Source organism: Aedes albopictus, chromosome 1 (genome assembly GCF_035046485.1).
Source record: "Aedes albopictus strain Foshan chromosome 1, AalbF5, whole genome shotgun sequence".
Classification (NCBI taxonomy): Eukaryota; Metazoa; Arthropoda; class Insecta; order Diptera; family Culicidae; genus Aedes; species Aedes albopictus.
Window position 1 is genome coordinate 127,976,840 of NC_085136.1, and position 27,463 is coordinate 128,004,302.

A 27,463-nucleotide genomic window follows, 5' to 3' on the forward strand; every position below is an offset into this window, starting at 1 on the left:
TGAAGCTCTTCAACCTCTCAGAGGACGCAGCGAATGAGAAAATCGCCAAATTCCTCGGAGCCTACGGCGAGGTGTTGTCCATACGCGAGGAGTTGTGGGATGAGAAACATCTTTTCGCCGGGCTACCGACCGTTGTTCGTGTCGTACGAATGATCGTGAAGAGGAACATTGCCTCGTATGTCACGATCGACTCTGAATCGACCCATCTGGCGTATTACATGGTCAACACCAAACATGTCGGTACTGTAGCGAGTTTGTGCACAACGGTGTCTCTTGCGCGCAGAAGAAAAGTGTTTGAAACTCTCCAAAAGAGGATGGAGAACTCGTCGTGCTCCAGTTTGTGTTATTAATTCCGTGAACTAACTCGCGAAGAGTTCAAGGAGCGCCCGGCGCCTGTCATGGAGAAGAAGGCAAGAAAAAGTTATGTGTGCGGTGCCATCTCCGCGCATCGGATAGACTGCAAAAGAACGAAGGCAGTGCCCGGAATCTTGATTGTCTTACCTCGTCTCGGCCCGCATTTATTTGCGTTTGTATTTTCCAAGCCTACAGCTGCCGCTGTTGCTGTTTAGTCGCGCCTGCCTAGGAAGGTTTTTGTGTTACATCGGACCAGGTCACAATTATATATGGTATGTGAATGTATCACTTCTGGCACGATAAAGGCTGGGTATGCTGCGCAATTCAGATCCCATTGTGATCCACTAGCCTCTGCCCAGCAACTCCTATCCCTACCTCCTCGTGGTACCGACCGGAAACTATTTGCCACCTTCCCAAGCAACACACATGTTATATAAGAGTTATGACAGCGCAAGTTTTGGTTGTATAGAAGTTAATTTTACGTAAATCTAACCTTGTGTTGAAATAACGTAAAATAAACTTCTATACAACTAAAACTTGCGCTGTCGTTACTAATATAGAACATGTGTGTTGCTTGTGTTAGGGATGATCGGGTAAACAACCCCGGTGAGAACTTTGGTCGTAGGCTGACAGGGAAGGGGGTTTGCTTCGGCAAACCTGAACGTCTGTTCTCCAGGAGGAGCGGATCAGAACAGCGTCTGATCCCCATGTTAGAGGCGGCTGATCTACGTCCGAGTGTCAGGGAAGTACTCAAAGCTCAACTGTGCACTATGGTCCTCCGGAAGGTAGGGGGTTGGTGTCAGGCCCTACGAGCCAGCCGTAAAAACAACCATTGTAACGGAAAATCAGCAACAGAATAATACAAACCGATACCAACGGCAACGACTCCAATGACCGCGGGTTCGATGTTGCAGGAGGTGTGTTGGACAGGATCCATGATGCGAACGTTTCGAGGTAATCATACCATCTGCAAAAGTTGCGGCAACACACGCGAGCTGGGAACAGCTTTCATCGTGATGGGTGATATGCAGAGGCGCGTGATCTGTTGGTGGCCGATCGACGAAAGAATGTGCAGGTTGAGGATCAAGGGCCGATTATTCAACATCAGCATAATAAACGTGCACAGCCCTCACTCCGGAAGTACTGATGATGACAAGGACGCATTTTACGTGCAGCTCAAACGCCAGTACGATCGCTGCCCAAGCCACGACGTCAAGATCATCATAGGAGATCTGAACGCTCAGGTAGTCCAGGAGGAGGAATTCAGACCGACGATTGTTAAGTTCAGCGCCCACCAGCAGACGAACGAAACGGCCTACGACTCATTGGTTTCGCCGCCTCCAAAAATATGGCCATACGTAGTACCTTTTTCCAACACAGCCTCCCTTATCGTTACACCTGGAGATCACCACAGCAGACAGAATCTCAAATCGACCACGCTCTGATTGACGGACGGCACTTCTCCGACATTAACAACATCAGGACCTATCGTGACGCCAACATCGACTCCGATCACTATATGGTGATGGTGAAACTGCGCCCAAAACTCTCCGTCATCAACAATGTACGGTACCGGCGACCACCACGGTACAACCTAGAGCGACTGTAACAACCGGATGTCGCCTCAGCATACGCGCAGAATCTCGAGGCCGCGTTGCCAGACGAGGGCGAGCTCGATGAGGCCCATCTAGAGGACTGCTGGAGTACAATGGAAGCAGCCATCAACGACGCAGCCGAGAGCACCATCGGGTCCGTGGAGCGGAATCGACGGAACGAATGGTTCGACGAAGAGTGCAAAACTGTTTTGGAGGAGAAGAACGCAGCGAGGGCGGTAATGCTGCGGCAAGGGACTCGACAGAACGAGGAACGTTACAAACAGAAGCGGAAACAGCAGACCCGCCTCTTTCGGGTGAAAAAGCGCCGCCTGGAAGAAGCAGAGTGTGAAGAAATGGAACTGCTGTGTGCCGCTCCCAAGAAACACGGAAGTTCTATCAGAAGCTCAACGCATCCCGCAACGGCTTCGTGCCGCGAGCCGAAATGGGCAGGGAGAGGACGGAGGCCTCTTGACGTCTGTCCGTGAGGTGATCGAAAGGTGGAAGCAGCACTTCGATCAGCACCTGAACGGCGTGGAGAACGTAGGCACGGGAGCCCACGGCAACGGAGGAAACGACGACACCAGTGCAGCGGAGGACGGAAATGAACCAACTCCCACGCTGAGGGAAGTTAAGGATGCCATTCACCAGCTCAAAACCAACTAAGCAGCTGGTAAGGATGGTATCGCAGCTGAACTCATCAAGATGGGCCCAGAAAAGTTGTGCAGTCTGCATCGGCTGATAGTCAGGATCTGGGGAACCGAACAGCTACCGGAGGAGTGGAAGGAAGGGGTAATCTGTCCCATTCACAAGAAAGGCGACCATTTGGAATATGAGAACATCAGGGCGATCACTGGTTTGAATGTTGCCTACAAAGTGCTATCCCAAATCATCTTCCGTGCGTCGTCTATCACCTAAAACGAATGAGTTCGTGGGAAGTTATCAAGCCGGCTGCATTAACGGCCGATCGATAATGGACCAGATCTTTACCGTACGGCAAATCCTCCATAAATGCCGTGAATACCAAGTCCCAACGCATCACCCGTTCATCGACTTCAAGGCGGCATACGACAGTAGTATCGACCGCGCAGAGCTATGGAGAATCATGGACGAAAATGGCTTTCCTGCGAAGCTGACTAGACTGATTAAAGCAACGATGGACGGTGTGCAAAACAGCGTAAGGGTTTCGGGTGAACTATCCAGTGCATTCGAATCTTGCCGGGGACTGAGACAAGGTGACGGACTCTCATGCCTACTCTTCAACATCGCTCTGGAAGGTGTGATGCGACGAGCCGGGCTCAACAACCGGGGAACGATTTTCACAAAATCCGGTCAATTTGTGTGCTTTGCGGACGACATGCACGCTCAGAAAACCGTTCTGATAAACGTGAACAAACATACGCAAATATGAGAACAAGCAAATATATACCATGAACTGGAACTAGTTCCTGCTGTTAATATGGGCGTTCTAGAAAACGTGAAATCTAGTTCACGGTCTACATTTCTTATTGTTGTTATAGTTGCTAAGCATAGTTCCCATTTGTTCCCGTTGCCGTCATTGGGAGTGCACGTATATCGGAACGGATTTTTTTTTTGCGTGTGGACATTATTTCCAGAACATTTGGAACGGTGGCAAAGCTGTGCACCCGCCTGAAACGCGAAGGTCGGACTGGTGGTGAACCCTCAAAAACAAAGTACATGCTGGTAGGCGGAACCGAACACGACCGGATCCGTCTGGGTAGTAGTATTACGATAGACGGGGCTTCTGTCGAGGTGGTGGAGGAATTCGTCTACCTCGGATCCTTACTGACGGCTGACAACAACGTGAGCCGTGAAATTCGGAGGCGCATCATCAGCGGAAGTCGGGCCTGCTTCCACGTACCCTTTGGTGGTCCTAGCTGCATCGTTCATGGTTGTTTTAACTATACTCCAGCAGTCCTCTAGAGGGGCTACTCCAGCAACACTGCCACCAGATTTTGCGTGTGCTTATGCAATGGCGACATTGAGTTGCTTCAGTCGCTCTAGGTCGTTCCAAAGCGGTCGTCGGTACCGTACATTGATGATAACGGAGAGTTCTGGATGTAACTTAACCATCATGTCAAGATTTGAATTCTCCTTCAAATGGCCATTCAATGGATTGGCTCATATTTCTTCCAGTAAGCAATAGCATTTCATGTATGTATCAAAAAAGAAGGTAGCACCAAATTTCAAAATTGCTGGCAGCGCAATACTCTTTGCTTCTTTGCTCATGCCCGTTGCGATACACATGTTACTACATTAAAATTCATATTATCCTATTCCAGCTAACTCTCGTTTCAGTGAAAGCTTTTCAACGAAGACGACACAGAGCCGTGATGGTAATTTATTCCCCGATGCAATCTGCGGATTTTACCGACCACGAAGCCGGAAAAGCAGATGAAGCCGTCCAGCCAATCTGTCCCCCATCGGACCAACCTACGTAATAGTATCCAGTGCCACCATCTGGACGAGATAGCAGTGGGAACCAATTTCATCAAATGGAGCGAAGCCATACTCTTCCACATATGTCATTATTTTGCAGCTCCTCTGCAGAAAAATGGGATTTTGTCGCCTCTCGCTGTTGAGCTCACGTGGCCCAGAAGGCGCTGCACAGAGTGTGCAAATCGTAGGGGACTTCTGTCCCCTGTACACCGTACTCTGAACTAAATGGCATCTACCCAGACCTTCGAACCCCAAAATCCCCTGAGCTATTTGGTGTGCACTCGGTATCACGTTATATGCAATGATGTACGACTGTACTGTATGCGGATCCATACGTGTACGGGGCGATATGAAAGTTTGATCCCCGATATCTGCCCGTATCTTGCAGCCAAGATCTCACTCCACCGCACCCGAGCATCCATTGCCATCATGCAGCAACCATTGTAAAACATGTGCTTTTACATGCTTCAATGCTGTACTTAGTGCGGCAGCATCAGCTCCATATTGGTTGCTAACGTTAACTGGCAAAACATACCGTTTCAACATCATATCGGAAACATCTATGGAGGTAGTGGGTACCCCCACCTTTCGGAGATGGAGTAAGTTACCGGCAAGGTGGTCCCGTACAGCAGATGTCAAATAAAAATGTTACGGAATCAATTTTCTACTGTCATACATATGCGACGATGCTGCTGCTGCTCTTGCGTCCAGCACAGACCATCAGCATCAGCAACGTCCTCACCACAATACGGATATCAGATTCGACTGGTCTGGTTGGCTATCCTTGTGGGAATGGGGCTCAAGCTGCATGCGTCACAACTCACAAAATACCGCAGAACCGCCAGATTGCTCGCGAATCTGAAGCCAAGGCTAGCTGGTGGAAGCCGGCAAGATTAGATTCTGGAATTGGATAGACAAGGATGTTCATATGTAGAAGGAGAGTCGGCATTGGATCGAATTTAAGTAGAGTGGATGATGATTCATCCTCGCGGGATGATAGGTTTCGAGTTTTTGATAGTGTTTGAAAACATTGGAAGCTAAATCAACGGTCGAATAGTAGCTATGCGAAGGAAATCTGGAAAAGTGCGCAGCCTACCTAGGGACTGTTCATAAACCACGTAGACCAAAATTTGGCTATCTCAGAACCCCCCCTCCCCCCACGTAGACTTTTGTCCATACAAAAATTTTGAAATTTGTATGGTGCGTAGACTTTGGCCAGACCCCCCCCTCCCCCCAAAAAGTCTACGTGGTTTATGAACGGTCCCCTACAATTGGTTTGCAAAACTACTGTTATATCATACAGTCGAGTTTCTTATGCCGTTTTACTTCATCATCCAGTTCCAACTTGGGTTGCAAGTTTTAGAAATCTCATAGCTCAGAATACTAATAACTTAGAAAGTTGGTGCCTTCGAAAATGTTAATCAGTATGACAGATAGTTACATAAAATAGGACAAATGTTTCGCAATTCTGCTGCTACGCGGCGCTAGTGAACATGCAAATTTTATAAATCTCATTGCTCAGAATCTCAATAACTTAGAAAGGTATCTTCGACAAAGTTGATCAGTATGGTATTAGGTATCAGAAGGTCGGCTCCAGAAGCACGTTATCCTCCATTTCGGACATTTGTGCCATCGCCACATATTCAAGCTTATATTATCATCTACATACATTCATTTATTTGTTCAACATCATATTTAACACAAGACAATAGTACAATAGTACGCCACAATACTCGGTATATGGCTGCCGCTCTCCATCCTCGGTCGCGCCCAACCAAGGCTCGCCAGGTCAAGTTCCACCTGGTCCGCGCATCGTGCTCTCTGCGCTCCACGCCTTCTTGTGCCATCCGGATCAGTAGTGTTTTTGCGGATCGTCCTCAAGGAAACTAATTTCCGAAGCAGTGTTTTAGTAACAGCAGCTCAAAACTGTAATAATTTTATTTTTATATGTGTTTCAATAAACTTTACTTTAAATTTACTTACAGTTATAGTTTCTTTTCTAATTTCTTTTCCTTTTCAGGTTAGTCTAGCGCCGATGACGATGCACTCTTGAACTCCCTCTTGGATGCACCAAATTTTTCAACACTACAATGCATTAGTTTAGCAGTAAATAAATTATACTCCAAAGAACTCCAAATGAAACTTACGTGCTACTTCGAAATATCTCCTCACCGTTTATACTTATAATTTCATCAAATTCTGTTCGCTAATCTTCACAACTTAAGGTTTCGTGACTATGCAATTCAATTTCAACCACAAATTACTATTTACATTGCTTCTTCTTATCGCCTATCATCATTCGCTCTGCATCTGACGTTCGGTAACAAGGTCCTTCTCACCCTGCAGGTACGTTCGTCTGCAAGGTGTATGCACGGTGGTCGAAGGTGCTAACACACCCCCTCCCCGTAATTCTGGCGACGGTTCCGACGATCCAGATTTACTGTTCTGAACTTCCAGCACCGCCAGCTTGACCACTGGGCGCCTGAAATCCCCTCTTCCCGTTCGCACCAACGCCTGTCGTATCCTTCCGTCCGCTCCAGGGTAAACTTCGACTACTTCGCCTCGTATCCAATGCTTCCTCACGTTCTCATCTGCTACATACACTAAATCGCCACGGCTGATTTGTTGTGCTTCCACGTGCCATTTCGATCGCTGGTTGATTGTAGGAAGATATTCCGCAGTCCATCTCTTCCACAGCAAATCTGCTAACGCTTGGGATCGCTTGAAAGAATCACGTAGTGCTTCTGCTTCATTGATTTTTGGCTTCAAGTCTTCCTTCCAGGTTGTTCCTACGCCCCTGATAAAGTGGTTCGGCGTAAGCGCCTCGCTTGCATCTGCACTGGTCCCCGCGTACGTCAAGGGCCGAGAGTTGATCAAATCCTCCGCCTCCGCCAAGGTCGTCAACAATACTTCGTCCGTCAATCTCCTTCCATCGTTGAATACCCCTAAAGCCGCCTTTACGGATCGCACCAGTCTCTCCCAGACGCCACCCATGTGCGGTGCACTCGGTGGATTAAAATTCCAGCGGGTCCTGGAATCCGTTAACGCATCTTCACATTCTCCTTCGATCTCCTGCACTATCTGCTTGCTCGCGCCCTTGAAATTCGTGCCATTATCCGAAAAAAATTCAATCGGCTTGCCTCTACGACAAATGAATCGCCTGATAGCCATCAAACACCCTTGGGTTGTCAGGCTATGTACAACCTCCAGATGAACTGCTCTTGTAGTCAGACATGTAAAGAGGCAAATCCATCGCTTCTCCGTTCTACGTCCGACAGTAACGTTGATGGGACCGCAATAGTCCACTCCTGTAAAGCCGAATGGTTGCAAGCCTGGAGTAATGCGAGCTAACGGCAGCGGGGCCATTCTCGGGAAGTTAGGCTTGCACTTTTTAACTTTGCACCAAACACAGTCTTTAGCAACTGTTTTTAGTGCGGCCCTCAAATTCGGAATCCAGAAACGCTGGCGAACTTCATTGACAGCTGTCTCCGCATTTGCGTGCGCCGCTTTGCGATGGTAGTGCTCCAAAACTTTAGTCGTGATCAGGTGTTTCTTCGGCAAAATTACGGGGAATCGCAATTCAAAGGGCAGCGACGATGCTTCGGCGGTTCTACCATCCATGCGTAGCACGTCCTGTTCATCCAAAAATGGACTAACATTGAACAAACTGCTACTTCTCTCCAAAGAATGCCACTCGGTGATATCCAGGTCCCGGTTCTTCGTCAACAGCTTTATCTCTTCCTCGAAAACTTCTGATTGCGCCGTCCGCCATAGGTAGGCTTCGGCCCGCTGATATTCCTCCCTCTGAAGCGGCACTGTCACAGCTGGTATACTCTTCTTCACACACTTCTTCACTCTCGATGAGGCTGGCAACGCTTCGATTGGCAAACCGTCTCTCTTCCTCTTGCAATTGGAGCTGAATCGGTAGACACAGGCTACTGTTCTCACTAGCACGTTCCAAACCGAAAATCTCTTGGAATCAATCACCGACTGCACGACTGAGACATCATGGACCAAATGACACGTACGGACTTCCTCAAGGGTATTTGGTTCTACCGTATCCTGCTGCAGCCACTGTTCTTCTGGTTGGTACAGAAAATCTGGACCATGGAACCACGTACTGTTCGACTTCAAACTACTTCTCTTCTTCCACTTAGTGAGGTCGTCTGCAACGTTGCTTGTAGTAGAAATCCAGCGCCACCCACTATGTTTGGTTAGACTCAGGATCTCGCCAATCCTGAACGCTACGAACGGTTTATACTTTCGTTGCTCTGACTGTATCCAGGAAATCACCGTCCTTGAATCCGACCAAATGAACCGTTGTGTCACCTCCAACGAATGCGCCTCTATCACCGAATGCATCAACCTTGATCCAACGACGGCCGCTTGTAATTCCAGGCGGGGTATCGATAATAGCTTCAACGGAGCCACTTTGGATCTTGCCGTCACCAATGAACAGATTGGACCTTTATCCGTCAGGACTCGAAAATACGCGGCTGCGCCGTACGCGTCCTTGCTGGCATCGACTAGAACGTGAAGCTGTAGACTGCTTAAATCGATGCACGTTGACTGCCGGAAATAATACCGTGGAGTTCTAACTTTCTCGATCTCCGGAAGGCGTTCGATCCATCGCAGCCATTTTTCGTAGCTTTCGTTGTCGATCGGTTGATCCCAATCACTGCCACTGCGCCAGATATCTTGGACTAGCATTTTCCCAAGAATGATGAAGGGTGCTAGCAGCCCTAGCGGGTCAAACAGGCTCATAACACAGCTCATTACAATCCTTTTGGACGGCCGTTGTGCTCCCGATAGGTACGGAACTAGATCCTCACGGAAGTTCTTGGAGAACGCGAACTCGTCTCCCTGCGGACTCCACGATATTCCCAAAACTCGCTCCAACGGTTTCTCTTTGTTCGACGTTATTTGCATACACTCGCCATTCTGGATTTCTCCCATGCTCTCTAGGAATTCACTGGAGTTCGACACCCAGTTGCGAATTTCGAATCCAGCCTTAGAGTGCACGAACCGCACTTCCTTCGCTCGTATAACTGCTTCGTCGATCGTGTCCGTACTATCAAAGTAATCGTCGACATAATGGTTGTCTTCGATAGCTCTGGCTGCTTCCGGAAACTGCGCTGCATACTCTCTTGCATTTAGGTTTTTAACAAATTGGGCCGAACACGGTGAGCTTGTCGCACCGAACATTGTCACGTCAATAACGTACACAGCGAGATCTTCCTGCGGATTTTGGCGATAGACGAAACGAGCTCTTTTGTCTGCTTTGCGCACCTTCAGTTGGAGATACATCTCTCTAATATCGCCACCGAACCCCACTTCCTTTTCGCGAAACTTACACAGCACGTTCGGAAGCGGTGTCAGCATATCTGGACCCTTCAGAAGCTTCGAATTCAGCGAGACTCCGTTCACGGCTGCCGCCGCGTCCCACACTAGACGTACCTTCTCTGGTTTCTTCGGATGAACCACAACGCTCAGCGGAAGGTACCACACCTGGTCTGATTTGTACTCTGCCAGCTCTGCCTTCGACGCCACGTGAATGTACTCCTTCCTCGTATAGTCGGCTATCAATTCTCTTACCTTCGCATACAGCTTGCTATCCTTTTCCAATCGCCTTTCCAAGCATCGAAACCGTTTGACTGCCATTGGAAAACTGTCAGGAAACTTTGGATCATCTTCCCTCCACAGCAGCCCCGTCTCAAAACGTTCTCCGACCCGCAAGGTTGTACTGTTGAGAATTTCCTTCGCCCTCCTGTCCTCGTTGGATTCTGGTAGGAGCGCTACGGAAATAGTGGATTCCTCCAGCGTATATTGACTGCGTAACAAATCGTGTAGTTCTTCATTCGAAATCGCTTCTCCGTGATGGTGCCCTACAATCCCTGTCTCCAACTGTCTTGCATTGCTTGGCCCGTAAACTGTCCAACCCAGCTTCGATTTAACGGCGATAGGTTCATGTGGCCTACCGATTCTAGATTCAATGGGAGCGTAGAGGTGAATGTCTCTTAGTCCTATAAGAATTTGCGGCACTCTTCCATGGACGTCCTTCACTGGTAATCCACGAAGATGAGCGTGTTCGCGGATTATCTCCGACATAACTACCGTCTGCTGCGGTAACTTTAGACTGTTCACCGTGTGCGCTGCCAAAATCCGGAACTTGTGGGTCGATCCTTTAGCGGAAATGAACAACTCCACTCTCTGCGAATCCTCTTCCAGTCGTGTTACTCCTGCGGTCCATGTCACTCGGAGCGGTTGGGTTATTCCTTTTACTTGCAGGGCGCTTGCTAGCGACCTCTCGACCAGAGTATAAGACGACCCCTCGTCCAAGAAGGCTATGGTGTCTACGGCACACGTACCGTTATACAGGGTCACGGGAATCATGCGGAAAATCACTGACTGCATCCGCTGGACAGCCTGAACATTGCAATTGGAGGTGTAGGTCACCGGCTGGTCGATGTGCAGTAGTGGATGATGCGGTTCATTGCACTGTCCAACGTTACAGCGGATATTCAACTTACATCGGTCGCCTCCATGCTCGTTCAAACAGAGGTAACACAGCCTCCACTTTCGCACTGCTTCCCATCTATCCGACAAACGAAGTCGCCGGAAAGTGTCACAATTTCGGATTCTATGGTCAACCCGACCACAAATCCGACAAGGCTTCTTGCTCTTCTGGTGTACCACTGACGGCGGGTGCCGCTCGCTGTTCACTTCAGCACCATGCGTGTGTAGGAACCCTTCCTCTTTTCGACCCTTCCCTTTCCGGAACTCTTGATCAGCCGCCGCAATACCGGTATCGCCATATGAAGTAATTTCACTGGCATCCTTCACTATCCTCGCAAGAAAATTGGCTAAAGTTCGAATAGTAACCACCCGCGACTTTCTACGATACCGTACCCACTCTAATTGTGTGTTAGCGGGCAGCTTGTCCGTTAGCTCCTGAATCAGCATCGGGTTCACCAGGAGGCTGGTAAGATTCGTCGCTTCCAGGTGGTCGGCAAGCTGCTGGACAATTACACCGAACGGAATGAAAGTGACTAATTTATCCGCTTTCGGTGACGGTGCCTTTCTGACCCTCGTCAGCAGCATATTCAGAAGTTGCTCAGGCCGCCCGTATAGCATCCTCAATGTTTCGATGATCTGTGGGACCGACTTCGGGAGCATCAGCCTACTTCGGACCGCTTCTAATGCTGGACCCTTTAAGCACTCTTGCAACCGGGCCAATTTCTCAACGTTTGAGAATCCGCACGCTTCATTCGACGTCTCGTATGCGCTGACGAACATAGGCCACTCCTCTAACTTTCCAGAGAAGATTGGCAGCTTCTTGGATAGAAATTGTCTGGCCGACAGCTGAGCTTTGGTAGGACGATGGCGAACTTCAACTGGGCGGCGTGCCGAAACTCTCTCCTCTTCCGACGAACTTTCCTCCGACATGGATTCCTCCGAATCTTCTTCGTCCTCTACTTCGGATGTACTATCCCTCTCTTCCGCTTGGCTCACTTCTACCTCACTCAATCGCTGGATCCTCTTCTTCTTGAGCAAAGCCGGATGTCCGGTTGGAGTTACATTATTGCTTCTGTCCGGAACTATCGAAAAATCATGTAGCGCCGGCGCGCTGGTAGCCGCCTTGGGTGTCGAAAACTTGCTATACGCTCCCCGAAAGTCTCGTTGGTTTGCATCGGTTGGACCTACTTTCCCCAGGCTTGGGTTCCCCGACTTCTTATCGGGCATTTCATTTCCTGGCTTTACATTCTCCAACCTAGCATCCCTCACATTCACTTTCTTCTTCGTATTCTTCTTGCTTCCATCTTCCACTGCTTCATCACCGCCTTCATCCAGTTCCGATCCTTCCTCCAGTAGCTCCACCTGCTTCAACTTGTCCTGCACTTCCTTCAGTACTTGGTCGCGCCTCTTCCGGTGAGCCTCTTTCTCTTCCAACTCCTTTTCCAGCTGCTCCTTTTCGAAAACTAACTCCATCTCACGTTTTTCCTTTTCGGCCTCTTGACGTAACATGAACATCTTTCGCTGATGCTCCAGTTTCTTCTTGTGCAGAAGCTTCTCGAGTTCCAAAGCCTGCCTCTCCTCCTCCATCTCCTTTTCGAGCTTCTGCATCTCTGAACAGACGTTAACTTGCCTATTCCCAGTCTCAGCACACTTCAGGCACTCATCACACGACCATGAAACATCTCTTACCTCAGCCGTCACTCCAGCACATCCGAAATGGTACCATCTCTGACAATGATCGCAGAAAACCATCTCCGCTTCGGCACCGTCCGGTCGTAGGCACCCCGCGCAGCTGTAACCTGACTTCTCCGGATCTTGATTGCGTCCCGTCATTATAACTTTTTGAGATTGTTTTTGCGGATCGTCCTCAAGGAAACTAATTTCCGAAGCAGTGTTTTAGTAACAGCAGCTCAAAACTGTAATAATTTTATTTTTATATGTGTTTCAATAAACTTTACTTTAAATTTACTTACAGTTATAGTTTCTTTTCTAATTTCTTTTCCTTTTCAGGTTAGTCTAGCGCCGATGACGATGCACTCTTGAACTCCCTCTTGGATGCACCAAATTTTTCAACACTACAATGCATTAGTTTAGCAGTAAATAAATTATACTCCAAAGAACTCCAAATGAAACTTACGTGCTACTTCGAAATATCTCCTCACCGTTTATACTTATAATTTCATCAAATTCTGTTCGCTAATCTTCACAACTTAAGGTTTCGTGACTATGCAATTCAATTTCAACCACAAATTACTATTTACATTGCTTCTTCTTATCGCCTATCATCATTCGCTCTGCATCTGACGTTCGGTAACAAGGTCCTTCTCACCCTGCAGGTACGTTCGTCTGCAAGGTGTATGCACGGTGGTCGAAGGTGCTAACAAGTAGCAAACACCAGCTTTGCAGGGTTGTTGCCCGGCATTCTTGCAACATACCCTGTCTTGCAACGCCCACCGTATCCTTCCGGCTTTGGCCACCTTATAGCTGCTGGGTTCGCCGTAATGTGCAGCGAGCTCGTGGTTTCGCCACACACCGTTCTCCTGTACATCGTCGAAGATCGTCCTTAGCACGCGTCGCTCGAAAACTCCGAGTGCGTGCAGGTCCTTATCGAGCATTGTCCATGTCTCGTGTCCGTAGAGGACCACCGGTCTTATTAGCGTTTTGTACATAGTGCATTTGGTGCGTGTTTGAATCTTTTTCGACCGCAGTTTCTTATAGTAGTAGACAGTCCGTACACGCAAAACAAGAAAGGCTACCAAAAATTGAGATATGCCTTTTCTACCAATTAATGTATTAAAAACGTACAGAAAATGTGTTAAATCATAATCTATTCGTTGTATTAAGTTGCGCTACACGGGTCCACAGGTTTCATACCACTACACACAAACACCGCCATTCAAACCCGAGAAGTTGAACCGGGTTGTTTCTAAAAATAACTTTCGCTTCGCTGCTGAACTTCGCGTCCTTTTGTCTACTAGGAATTTTCCACTAGTAAACAGCGCACTGCCGGATGCGGGCTTTTCAGTGCACAATGGGTTTAGAGTCGTATTTACGAAGACAAAAATGTTTCTGCCAAGTTCTGTCATTTTTTTTGTATTATTGTGAAATGAGTACGGTAACTCGAGTGTGGCTTATCCAAATATCTGCTGATTGGTATTCTCTATACAATTTCAAAATGTTCTACAAAGTTGTAGCAAATTTGCAAAAAAATAACATTCAAATGATTAGAACTTTTTTAAAAGTATTCAATAAGTTGCAACTTTTTTTTCCCTTTGGACATACTTTAGTCGAGTCCAACTGTACATGAAGACCAATACATTTATCATAAACTTTCAAAATTAAATTTAATTCGGTTCGCTTAATCCTAAGGTACAGTAATTTGATAATCGGAAGTCAAATAATAGGTATTCTACTTGAAGGGCTCTAATTTCGTGTGGAGTTAATCAATCAAGACCATATTTGTACCAATTATATCTAACTCGTTGAGGAACAAGTAATTAAAATTTGAATAGTTTTGGTGTACTTTATAAAAGGTAACAACTTGCTAAAAATGTTTTAGGCAATTTATCAAACTTGGCATGTTTTTGTATATACCACTAGGCGGCGCTAGAGATCAAGCAAATTTTAAATTTCATATATTTCAAAACTCTGGTCACTTACAAAGTTGGTGTCTTCGACAATGTTGTTTGGTAGGTCAAGGGCTTACAGTTCATAGTCCACTTGTTTCGAAATTTCGCCACTAGGAAGCGCTAGTTACACATTTCCAAAATTATGCAAATGGACGATTTTTTTCGTAAAGTAATCAAAAAGCTGTAATTTTGTTTTCTTTGAACGTAGTTAAGTCAAGCAATGGTTTTTCAATGAGCTATATAGGGGTATTAGGGGCATAATGGACACCCGGGGCGAAATGGACACCCCTACTTTTGCCGAAACCGTTGACTTTTATGTAAAACTTTCAATGCATAAGTGTAAAGGAACAAGTCATGGTTCTATTTTACAAAAGTACCATTTATATTGCCCCATAATAATCAAAATATTATTGAAATTGAAATATGTTTTTCATATGGTGAAATTCTTATAATTTCGTAGCAAATAAGGTATTACAAGTGTTTGAGTGTGTCCACCATGAAAACAAATGAATTGTTACCTTATCTACATGTATACGAAGGTTTAGCAATGGATGAAGTATTTAATTTTTGATCAGAATTTACTTAAAATAGCAATTTTAATGTTGTAGTCGATTCGGGGCGAAATGAACACTGGCAATTACGAATGGATGTACGCGCATTGCATACTGTTAGGCGTTTTAGATAGCTCGGAAAAAAATCAATCCGATTATTTTAGCCTAAATTTTATTTAATTAACTTTGATGTTATGTAAATTTGTCTAAGATGGAGTATTATATTTGTGGTATTGATCTCCGTAGGCAAATTACTTAACTGGTCGATGTAACCAAAGATTTAGCATAAAATATGCAGGGGTGTCCATTATGCTCCGATGGGTGTCCATTTCGCCCCGTACCTTTCCTGTCAGCCCTGAAAAACACTCGAATTATAATTCATTATTTCTTCACAATAATTACATTCTACCTGCTGTAAATGATTGAAAGATGTAGAAAACAAGTTAAAGTTGTAAGTCAACTGATAATATGCTAAGTTTTTCTCTGCTATACAGGCCTAACGAACTCATTTGCTTAGGGTGTCCATTATGGCCCTAATCCCCCTATTAGTCATAAATGTGCAAAATTTCATTTCATTCGGTTCACTTAATCATAAGATATATCAGTTTAACGAAGAATATAAACGGTACCGTAATCCGGGGTAACATTGATCAGAATTTTCGATCTTTCCTGAATAATTCTTTTGCTGAAGCAAATGTTACATGTTTTATATTTTTAAAACAAGTACTGGCCCTCTGATTATGTGTTAAGCTACTCGAAAAAGTATTGTAAAACTTTTAAACATGTTTAAATAGACTTTTTAATCGAATTTTTGATTTTGTTGAACTGGGGTGACATTGATCATGTTAGTGAACAATGTTCGTTTGTGTTGAAAATACCCTTATTTACTAAATTCGGGGTCGCTGATTTCGAATATGTTATCCAAATTCTTACAAGTTATGTACTTTTTTGGTTATTATCAAAATCCTCCAAACCGCGAATAACGCCTGAAAGTAGGCAATGGCTTAAGGATTTTATATTCTACTTTTAATAAATCGTATATTTTACTGAAAAAGAGCATTTTCATAAAAGTTTCGTTCATTAAATCCAACTCTAGAATATCATATTGAAGTAATACAATGACTTCGAGCCTCATATTGTATCTACTATTCATGCCATGCATGAATGTTTGACCATATATCTCATTGCGTTACGAAACACAGTTATGGAAAAATCGATTTATTTCAATGTTTATGATATTCAATTTTCAAGAATTACATGTCATTAAATAGCTAAATAACAACAGATTACGATATACCATTCGATAGCAGAAACTGATTCAATGTAAAATGCTTGCTTGAACATTTCATGAGGTCGGTCAAGCCGATCAATGTTACCCCGCTGATCAATGATACCCCGTTTTACGGTACAAATTTTAGCTCGATTGGATAGTTTTACATGAAGTTGGAGCAACTCTAGTAAAATGTTTCATATTTGAGTGTTCTTCGTAAAATTGCTATATCTCTGGATTAAGTGAACTGAATGAATACATAGCTCTTTGAAAAACCTTTGACTTGACTTAGACACGTTCAAAGAAAACACAATTTACAGCTAGTTGATTACTTCACGAAAAAAATCAATCATTTGAATGATTTTGCAAATGTGTAACTAGTGACACTTAGTGACGACATTTCAAAACAAGTGGACCATTAACTGTAAGCTCTTGACTAACTGAATAACATTGCCGAAGACACCATCTTTCTAAGTGGTGTGAGTCCTGAGATATAAAGCCTGTATCCGCAATAATCGGGACACAGAAGTATGGCTGTGTCTCTTGAATGAATCGATAAAATTGGCCAAATAATTGACTGAGAACCCTTTGGAGTATGTTTATTATTTGTGCCAAATTTCATAAAAATCGATGCATTACTTTTAACTGTGAATGAAAAACAAACAGACGTGGTTTTCAGCATTTTGTACAATCATTACCAATTTTCATTCGCATAATAGGGGAAATTACCTATTCTCGGCCGTTTTGTTCTCTTCGTCTTTGGGGTTTTTTTTTGAAAGCTATTGAACTCAGAGTTGGTCTCAAATCCTTCCCAACTAAGCTGAATTATATGGCCAAGTTTCAGGCAATTTGACTGACAAAAAACCCCCATGACGAAGAGAACAAACCTGCCGATAATACCCATTGTCACCCTATATGGTTATTTTACGCTACAGTTCAAAGCTCTGCGATGACAATTATGAAATTTCGTTAGCAGTTATAATACTTAAAGAGGCACTTTCCTGCAAAATTTCATCAACTTTGATCAATTGGTTTGAAAGCTGCTGGTATTGATAGGGGTGAGTGTTAGGGAAAATTTTTCGTGTTTTTTATGTGCGATGTTTGCCTATTCATAACTTTTGAATTTCTAAACCAATTTTCAAGAAATTTTCACAGAAGGTAGTTGAAGTGCAAGGTAATTGAAGTGCATTTCGATACCAGCTTTAGCGAACAGTCCTCCTATACAGCGAAACACTAAAAGATTTTGGGAAAGTTGGCCTGACGAGTGTGTGCACCTAAAGTGTATGTATTCCTGTGCTATCTCTTCATTGCAGCTTCTAATACTCTCTTCGAAGGGAAATTCAAATCCAACTGTAGATTTTCTTAGGGTGAAGCATTTATTTTGAAGCATGGATGCATGCAAGGCTTGCGGTAGCAATATTGGGCGATCGGAGAGAAGCGTGATGTGCAGTGGATCGTGCGGAAGCGTTTTCCATCCCGGGTGCGTAGGTCTAAATGCCACAAACTTCAAGGCCTGGACCGCTAACGTCGGCTTACTGTGGTTCTGCGAGATTTGCAGAATAAACTTCAATCCGGGCGTGATCGATTGCGAAGCCGTTATTATCAAGACTATGCGGGATCTGCTGCTACGTGTCGATTCAATGGATCTGAGGATAGGACAGTTTGGAGAACATCTTAAAAAACTCAACAACCTGCTTCCCATGACCGAGCCGATGCGAAGGGAGTCTAATTTTTCGTCGCGGTTGCAACGTTTCATGCAGTCGGGTCCAATAGAGCACGATCACACCGATTTTTTTACAACAGTATTGATCGCCTCAATCTGGATTCTACGCTGCGCTCTAATACTACCAACAACTCCGTCATATTCCCCGAGGATCATGATGTCGTATTGGATGATTCGAAGTCGAACGACCGTACGGAACCAAGTGGAAATTTACCCAGAACCTATGCTGCTGCTGTCGCAGCACCCGTCGTTCCCAGTGTTCTCGAAAATGTGAATGCATCAAGAATTTTCCCTGCTGTGAAACCGTCGACTGCCGCCAACTCTGCCACCAACGCTACTTTCTCCACTGCCAACACCACCGTCACTGCCATTACCACCACCGCTGCCGCTGCTGCTGTCTCCACTACCGCCGCCCCACGTAACGCCGTTTCAAATCCAGTCGTACAGGCTGCCGCCGGCACCAGTTTCTCTACCGGTAGTACTCGTACGTCGCGTCCTAACGATGTCGTCCAGGAAAACTGCCGTTTGAAAGTGGTCAACAGACGTCGCTTGCCATCGAATCGTGAAGTGTCTGATGAACAGCTTAAATCGTTTTATGTAACTCCTTTCACAGTTGAACAAACAGAAGAGGACATTATTGAATACCTCCGGGAAACTGTCACTATTAATGATTCAACAGTGAAGTGTGTGAAACTTGTTCCTAGAAATAAGAAAATTAACGAATTGTCCTTTATTTCTTTCAAAGTAAGTGTTTCTGAGGATTTAGCCTCTGTAATTGGTGATCGTTTTTACTGGCCCGATGGTGTTGAAATTCGCGAGTTTCAGCCAAAAAACGGGGTCCGGATCAATCAAACTGTGCCAATGTAATGAATGTAAGTCACAATGATGCCAATGTACTTTTAAACTGTGATTTTTCTCCGTCGTTTTTTCCCTCACACCCTGCACTTTCTCATGAACAGATTTATGAGAAGGGCGTCAATTTGCACCATTTAGATTATACTCAAACCAAGTCATTGATTGAAAGGTTCTCACGCAATTTTTTAAAGATTGGTGTTCATAATGCTCGAAGCCTCACTAAAAATATTGATAATTATCGAACACTGCTTGAAAACTCTGAATTAACTGTTTTAGCCATTTCCGAATCATGGCTTAAACCATCTATTACTAACAAATCTGTTGAGTTGCAAGGATACAAAATAATCAGATCTGACCGCTGCAATAAAAAGAAAAAGCGAGGTGGAGGTGTTGCATTCTATGTAAAATCTAATGTAAAATTTTCTGTTATTTGTAAATCGGATAGAGACTGTGATGTCGACTACTTGTTTATTAAACTTAGCCTCGCAAAGTTAGTTTGTGGCGTTGTATACAAGCCTCCAGAGATTAGTGTGTCAAAATTAGATTCCATATTTAACAAAATCTCAGAACTCTATTCCACAGAACCTAATATTTTAGTAATGGGATGTCATAAGTCTGGCTGTCAATCTTCAGTGCTTGACTTGGTATCAGGTAACTGCACTGGTAATATCAGTAATGTTTATCAGTCGTCTGTTGGAGGTATCAGCGATCATGATCTAGTTTGTGTTGACTATCGGTTTAAAAATTCAAAAGCAAAACCTGTGGAATACTGGGCCCGAGACTACCAGAAAATCAATACTGACTCTTTTCTATCTGATCTACGCAATTGCTGTTTTGATAGAATATACTACTGCTCTGATGTCAACGAAAAACTTACATGCTTCAACGATATGCTGTTTTCTACTATTGATAGGCATGCTCCTTTGAAGAAAAAGGTTGCTAGAGATCCTAGTTATCCATGGATAAACAACTATATTAATCGAATGTTTAAAAATCGTTCTGAAGCTTATGAGTGCTGGAAAAAAGATAAAAATAATACTCGGAAATGGAAGAATTTTACTTGTTTATGAAATTTGACTAATCGTGAAATCAAACGCGTTAAACGCGAATACTTCACTTCTCAACTTAACGCGGACTTACCCGCCAAAACGTTATGGAAAAATATAAAACGCTTAGGACTGACGCAAACGAATACCAGAATGGGTGGTGGAGATGTGAACGCTACGACCCTCAACAATTACTTTGTATCTCATTATACACCAGTCAGTTTTGTTGAAAATTCTGATAGTACAGAGTCACACTCAGAGTTCTCTTTTCGTGGAGTAACTTGCAACGAAGTTCTCGAAGAATTTGCTACAGCATCATGTGATTCGATCGGAGATGACCTAGTTCCTTTAAATATCCTAAAAATATCTTTACCAGTTACCTTACCGCTCATTACTAATTTGATGAATTATTGTATAACCTGCTGTGAGTTTCCGGAAGTTTGGAAAGTTGCAAAAGTCATTCCAATAGAAAAGGTTGATAATCCAACCACCGAAAATGAATTTCGCCCGATTAGCATCTTGTGTGCTTTATCGAAGATTTTTGAGTCGATCCTCTCTAAACAACTGAAGGAATACCTATCAAATAATAACTTGTTGTGTCCCTTGCAATCAGGATATCGAAAATCTTGTAGCACTGTGACTGCTTTGATTAAGGTTGAGAACGATATTAGAGAAGCGCTAGATAAAAAGATGGTCACAGCCATGGCACTACTTGACTTCAGTAAAGCTTTCAATACAATTAGTCATAGCCTTCTTTGTGATAAACTGAAACACAATTTCAAACTGGACTCTTTATCAGTTGGTTTACTGAATTCTTATCTGTCACGTCGTTCACAATATGTGTACTTCAATAACACAACATCTGACAGAATATTTGTTCCCTGTGGTGTACCCCAGGGATCCATTCTAGGTCCGCTTCTATTTTCTATGTAAATTATTGCAAAATTGCTAAATTGCTAAATTATTGCAAATTCCATCTTTATGCTGATGATTGTCAACTTTATTTATCTGATTCAATGTCCAATTTAGCGCATACTATCATGAAAATTAACAGTGATATTCAAAGGGTTTTGGATTGGTGTAAAATCAACGGGTTGGTATTGAACTCGAAGAAAACACAAGCAATTATTTTCTGTAATCAACGTACAAGAATAACGTGTGCTCCCAAAATAAAAGTGGGCAGTGACCAAATTGAATACTCTGATACTGTGAAAAATCTTGGATTAATTATGGATAGCAAAATGAGCTGGAAAGACCAAGTGAACGCTGTATGTAATAAAGTGTACAAAGCTCTTCACTCTCTCGTTGCTGTAAGAAGTAGCACTCCACAGCATATACGTCTGCTTTTGGCAAGATCCCTTATAGTTCCGATTTTTGATTATGGGGATGTCTTATATTCACTAGTCTCTAAAATGAATTTAAGGAAACTTCAGCGAGCTTTCAATACAGTTACAAGATATGTTTTTAACCTAAGCAAATATGATCATATATCCGGGTATGCAAATGCTATACTAGGTGTAAATTTCACTAGTCATCTAAAACTTCGGGTTTGTACACAAACTTTTAAAATTCTAAATGACCCTCCAGTCTACCTAAAAAATTTCTTTTCATATGCACGATCTATGAGAGGTCCTTTATTGATTGTTCCGAGATGCTCTTCTTGTGGACTAAAAGATTCGTTTCGTCATCGTGCAATCAGTGCCTGGAATCAATTACCGAGAACGTGTAGGTGTGAGAGAAACCATAATTCATTTAAAACAGTGTTAGTACATATTTCAATTAATAGTAAAGTACATCGGCATTATTTATAATCAATAATAGCATATACTTTGAAAACCATTAGGAGGTTACTTGTGCTGTTATACTCTATTATAATAATAATAAATAAATAAATAAAAATAAATAGTTGATTATGTGAATATTATGCCTGCAAAATTTGATGATTATTGGTATAGTACTTTCAATAGTACAATCGAAACAATAAAGGGTACTGACTAATTGCTGTCTGAGGGGCTAAAATCACGTTCGGTCCCAATACATGTTTCGACTGTAAAATTGTTAATAGTGCATCGATTTTTTTGAAATTTTGCCTATGCAACAAATGTAGATTGAGAGGTTTGTGTTCAAAATTTCAGCCGTTTCCTTTGCCAAATTCAAAATTTACAGCGCTGACAATCAAAACTAGGGGCTGTACAAAATTCAATGGCGCACGTTCTACCCTATCATCGCTACAACAAAAAGTACTGCACCGATTCACATGAAATTTTGTAGGTGAAAGGAACCCATCTTACGATGTTATTAGGCCAAATGTGAGCAATTTTAATGTATTTATTGCAGAGTAGCAGCTGTATTTCTGTGTCCCGATTATTGCGGATACAGGCTTTATGAAATTGAAAATTTGCTTGATCTCTGGCGCAGCTTATTGGTGGAATTTCCAATTAAACTATCCATCACCATCCATCATGGAATCGTAAATAAAATTTTTGGAGAGCAGATTTTTGAATCAGTTTAACCAGATGTTTGACATAACAATAATGGGGAAAAGGATCAACAATTAAAAAGAAACTTTCTAAAACACAATAGGGTAATTCGCCAATTGTTGAACGGTTAGTACTGGCATTTTGGTTTTCGTTTGTTTTTCCGTGCATAATTCCACTTTAGTTGAAAAATATCCAGCGAACGTCTAGATCTACTCATCCCTTATACTGCCCATTGAATTTGTATTCCCTTAAATTCCATTTTCTAAGAAAAAATAGAACATTTGTATGGGAAGTCTGTAACCCAAATGTTGAACGCTTCCTTGAGCTAGCTCATCCTAATGTTGGACGGTTCTCGCCAATTGTTGAACGGTTGAAGCTTTGTTCGTAATTGATGACGTATAACCCGACATCAACCTATCATTCACCTGTTTTTATTTTGGCCACCAAACCCAACATAGACCCAACAATTATCCGATGTGAGTCCAACAGTGGTCAAACATTTGATAAAATTTGACCCGACTTTGACCCGACATCCGATATTTTTTCACTCTGGCGGATTTTTCCGGGTTTTTCGTGTTTTGTGCCCAGCTAGTCCGAGCTAGTGACGATTCATTTAAATGGCAAGGAATTGCTCATTTAAAACAACTCCAGTGGACTGAAAACGTTTTAAACATGACTAGATGCAAAAATGGCTGAAAAGATTTGATTAGAAGCGAAAACGACAGAAGAAAAGTATGCCTTTGAAAGCCCCTGAAACACTTCTGGAAACCCATGGGACCCACTCAACCCCCAAGAACACTCGTGGAACTACCCTGAAATCCCTTGAAAACCCGTGGGTTGCTCCTGAACCTCCTGGAACGCCTTGAAATACTTCTGGGACCCCCTTAACACTCTGAATTCCCCTTGAACAAATCTGGAACGCCCTTGAAACCCATTGAAAACCACTGGAATCTTTCTGAAGCCCACTGGAACACCCCTAGAACATCCCTGGAACGCCCTTGAAACCCCATGAAATGCACGGTTAGGTAAAGTGAAAAAAAAATCTAGCAGTCATGCTAACATCGTAGGTTATGCCAGTGTTCAACAATTGGATCATGGATGCATAATGATAGTGTGATAAGAAAAATATTTTTTCAAATTGAAATACAATGAAAATGTGATTTTAAACAATGTTAAACTGTTAAGGACATCCTTCCAGTTCTTGTAACTATGGTGTGCCTTTGATATTTGTGATCGATTTGCCCGCAAAGCTTATTTCTCAACAACAATTTCTTAAAATAAATCTTAAGAATTGTGCAGTTTTCGTGTCATCAGCGGTACTAAATTTTCAATCAATTGTTTTGACATAAAATATGTATAACTTTGTAACTTAATAAGAACAATATCGTAACCCATATGTATATGCATCTACATCATACGTTTACGTTGGATGAAAATTACTAAAGTAAGATTTATAATAAAATATTCAGAAACTGTTCAACATTTGGGTAGTGTTCAACAATTAGCGAATTACCCTATGTGTCTAAAAACTTAAACAGTTTTGTCTTCGTAAATACGGCTCTGGGCCCATTGTGCAGTGTAGTGGCTGTATCACTTCCATCACAAAGCCACGTTTGTTTTGGTAATAATGGCTTTCAGCCTCTCATCTATTCATGTGCAGTTGTAGTCGTGTTGGTTAGAGCGCAGGGTACTGTGAATCACCATTATAGTGTCTCGGTTCGATTCCCGCCGCCGCCCGTATTTCTTTTTAAACATGTTTTGGTAATAGATACCGCCGCTGCTGCCATGACTAGTCTAAAAATAAAACAAATAAAGAGAAACCAATGTGACAGAGCACACGCACACATGCGAAATTTTCCTTTTCCAGATTCTAGGAAGCCAATACAATTTTTGGTATACTACCACCTACCAATTTTTGTATTTGCAAAGCCTTAATACAATATTTGTATATGTTTCAAATCGCATTGTATTAGAATCTGTCAATCTCCGGTTGCGTGAACGAATCAACGGAACGACTGATGAGAGATTCAAGTATTTTAATCGTAAACAATTTGCGGAACAAGAAACTCAGCAATTATCCCAGAAATTTGATTTGAAATTCGTTTTCGATGCCTGCTAATAATTTTATCAAACAGTATCAACAAATGCAAAATCTTCTCAGAATTGTACCGTTTTTGGCATTTCTGTTAGAAATTATCATCGCCATTTGCAGAGTTCAATATGCAAACCTTTGCATGACGGTATTGTCCATTCAACCACTTATGAGATATAGCAATAAGGCACTCTATTTGAATTCCATTTGATCTACTTTCTCGGCATTACTAAACATCAAAGTGATGATGTGTGTAGATAAGAACACTTCAGTACTCCCTGTTCTGTCGTCTGGCCGACTCAAATTGAAACAATGATCCCATTTTCCCTTTTGTTCGCAACTTAAAAGCCAATTATTGATTGAAAAACATCGAACAGCATCAGTTACGGAACCTTCAAAGGGCTGCATCTCCAGGAGAAACAATGGGTATCAGCGTTTACTGTGGGCTGGTTGATTGAAGATAATTTGCTCTTCGTTCCAACTTCCAACTTGTGCATTGTCTACATTTACCATTTATGTACACTACATATATTGTTTACTCTGTATGTCAACTTTATACCGCCCTGCTGGTTTACTGCGTTTAGCTCCATCGGAAGTTTCTTTGCAGCACAGAGAATAATCAAATCACTAGACTGATCAAAGTAACGATGGGCGGTGTAAAAAACTGCTTAAGGGTTTCGGGTGCTCTGGTTCGAATCTCACCGGGGACTACGTAGTAGTGATGAACTCTCACGCCTGCTGTCATAGGCGAAAATACCGTGGGTGCCAGGCACCCCCTAGAATTTTGAAGCATTGCTGTGAGATATGAATGATGAATGAATTATTGTTTGTATATTTGTTTGTAGTGCACCCCTGTCAAAAATCCGTAGTTTCGGCCATTCCTGCTGTTAAATATCGCCCTGGAAAGTGTTATGTGATTCAGTTTTATTGTAATAACGATGTAATACCTACTAAATAAATGCAATAAATGTTTCCATAGTAGTGAGGTTTTTCCAAGATTTTCTAGATTCCTCCAAAAATTTCTTCCGAAATTTTTTTAGGAATTTGTTTCGAGTTTCCTCAAGAGATTTCGTTCCCGCCCCTGCGTAGAGTGTGGCCGACCCACCTCCACATTTGCTCCCAAATTTCTGTCGCTATCGGCTTTTGATGACATCGACGATAGAACTCCACGTTGGAGATCGAATTGTGAGGCAACCATGCACGAATTATATATTTTTTTAGTTTTTATTTTTGTGTATTTTAACTTAGATGCTAATTCTACACTCAAACGAATTATATACCGCAGGCATCTATTGATGAAGACCTGCAGCCGTTGTGTGTTCTCCAGTGATACACACCAGGTTTCATTGGCGTATAGCAGCACAGATTTCACGTTAGAGTTAAAAATTCGGGCTTTGGTGCGTCGACTGATCTGATTGTTTTCCATACATTTCATAAACTCGTAAAAGCAGTCCTCGCTTTCTTGATCCGTGCACCTATGTCGATCGCTACCAAGATATTGGAAGCTTTCAACTTTCTCCACTGATTGCCCAGCTACCGTAAAGCTGGAAGGGTTGACCGTGTTTACATCCAACGATTTGGTCTTTTTGACGTTGATGGTAAGACCTGCCCCTGAGGAGCGATTGGCAAGATCATCGAGCTTACTCTGCATATAAGAGCGCCGTTGAGCTAGGAGAGCAACGTCATCAGTCAGTTCGAAATCATTTAGGTGCTCCATGGTTATGGGCTGCCACAGCAATCCACGATTTGGTTTACGGTCAATCGCATCTACCAGGATCTCGTCGATGACGATGAGGAACAGTAGCGGTGATAGTATAAATACATCCATGCCTCACTCCAGCAACGACCCGGATGGGATCGGACAAAACACCGTTGTGCAGTACTCTGGACGAAAATGCCCTGTACTGTGCTTCAATGAGGCCGATGATTTTTTCAGGGACACCCTTGCACATGAGGGCTTCCCACATGTTTCCGTGATTGAGACGGTCGGAAGCTTTTTCGTAATCAATGAACACCAGCAAGAGAGACTCTTGGAATTCATTGATTTGCTCCAGAATGATACGGAGCGTGACAATATGGTCCACACAGCATCGTCCGGCACGGAATCCTGCTTGTTGCCGTCGGAGAGTTGCGTCAATGCTGAGGTGTTGATAGCATGGCCGACACTTGAAAAAGGTTTCCAAAGTGCTCGAACTTGCGTTTCAACTGGTCAGTCGGGTCGGTCAGTAACTGTCCAGACGTGTCTGTCACGGGCATCGTAGCATTCATCTTGGTCCCACTAAGGCGACGTGAGACATCTTAGAGGAGACGGATGTCACCGGTGTTTGCGGCTTTCTCGCCTTCGTCGGCTAAGGAGTCCGCCCACGCTCTTTTGTCCCGTCTATTTACATGAGCGTTTCACTTCCTTCTCTAGAGCCGAATAGAGCTGACGAGCCACGGCTTTGGCTTCTCGTGTTTTCGCTCGCTCTACCGTGGCTTGGCGGTCCTTCGCTCCTCTATCTCCCTCCTGGTATCATCTGTGATCTACTGCTTTCTTCTGGTGCGTAGCTCACCCAAATTATTCTCGCCGGTGGCGATGAAGGCGTTCTTGATGGCGCTCCATTGATCTTCTACGCTTCCATCTTCTGGGATATTCGCAGCACGGTTCTCTAGCTCCTCGACGAAGGACCTTTACAGCGTCTTCCAGTCGGCGTGTGTTTAGCCGGCGCCTGATTTTTTCTTCCTGTCGCTGAATCCCGGCAATGCGCAGTCGGATCTTGCCGATTAGGAGATGAATGGTCGGAAGCAATGTTGGCGCTACGTTTGTTCCGCACATCAAGAAGGCTTCGTCTTCATTTTTGGCTGATGCAGATGTGGTCGATTTGATTTTCCGTGGCGCCATCACGGAAAACCCAT

At 43.5% G+C, this 27,463-nt stretch overlaps 1 protein-coding gene across 1 annotated transcript; it reads right to left on the reverse strand.

Annotated features, from left to right (window-relative positions):
• Positions 1-6,701: 6,701 nt before the first annotated feature.
• On the reverse strand, positions 6,702-12,755 carry LOC134289430 (uncharacterized). Its single transcript, XM_062855237.1, has one exon. The coding sequence runs from the start codon at positions 12,753-12,755 to the stop codon at positions 6,702-6,704; it is 6,054 nt and encodes a 2,017-aa protein (XP_062711221.1).
• Between the last annotated feature and the right edge of the window lie 14,708 nt (positions 12,756-27,463).

What these genes read in the sequence shown, in the direction of transcription:
- LOC134289430 (XM_062855237.1), bottom strand. Translation starts at nt 12,755, where the DNA reads ATGACGGGACGCAATCAAGATCCGGAGAAGTCAGGTTACAGCTGCGCG.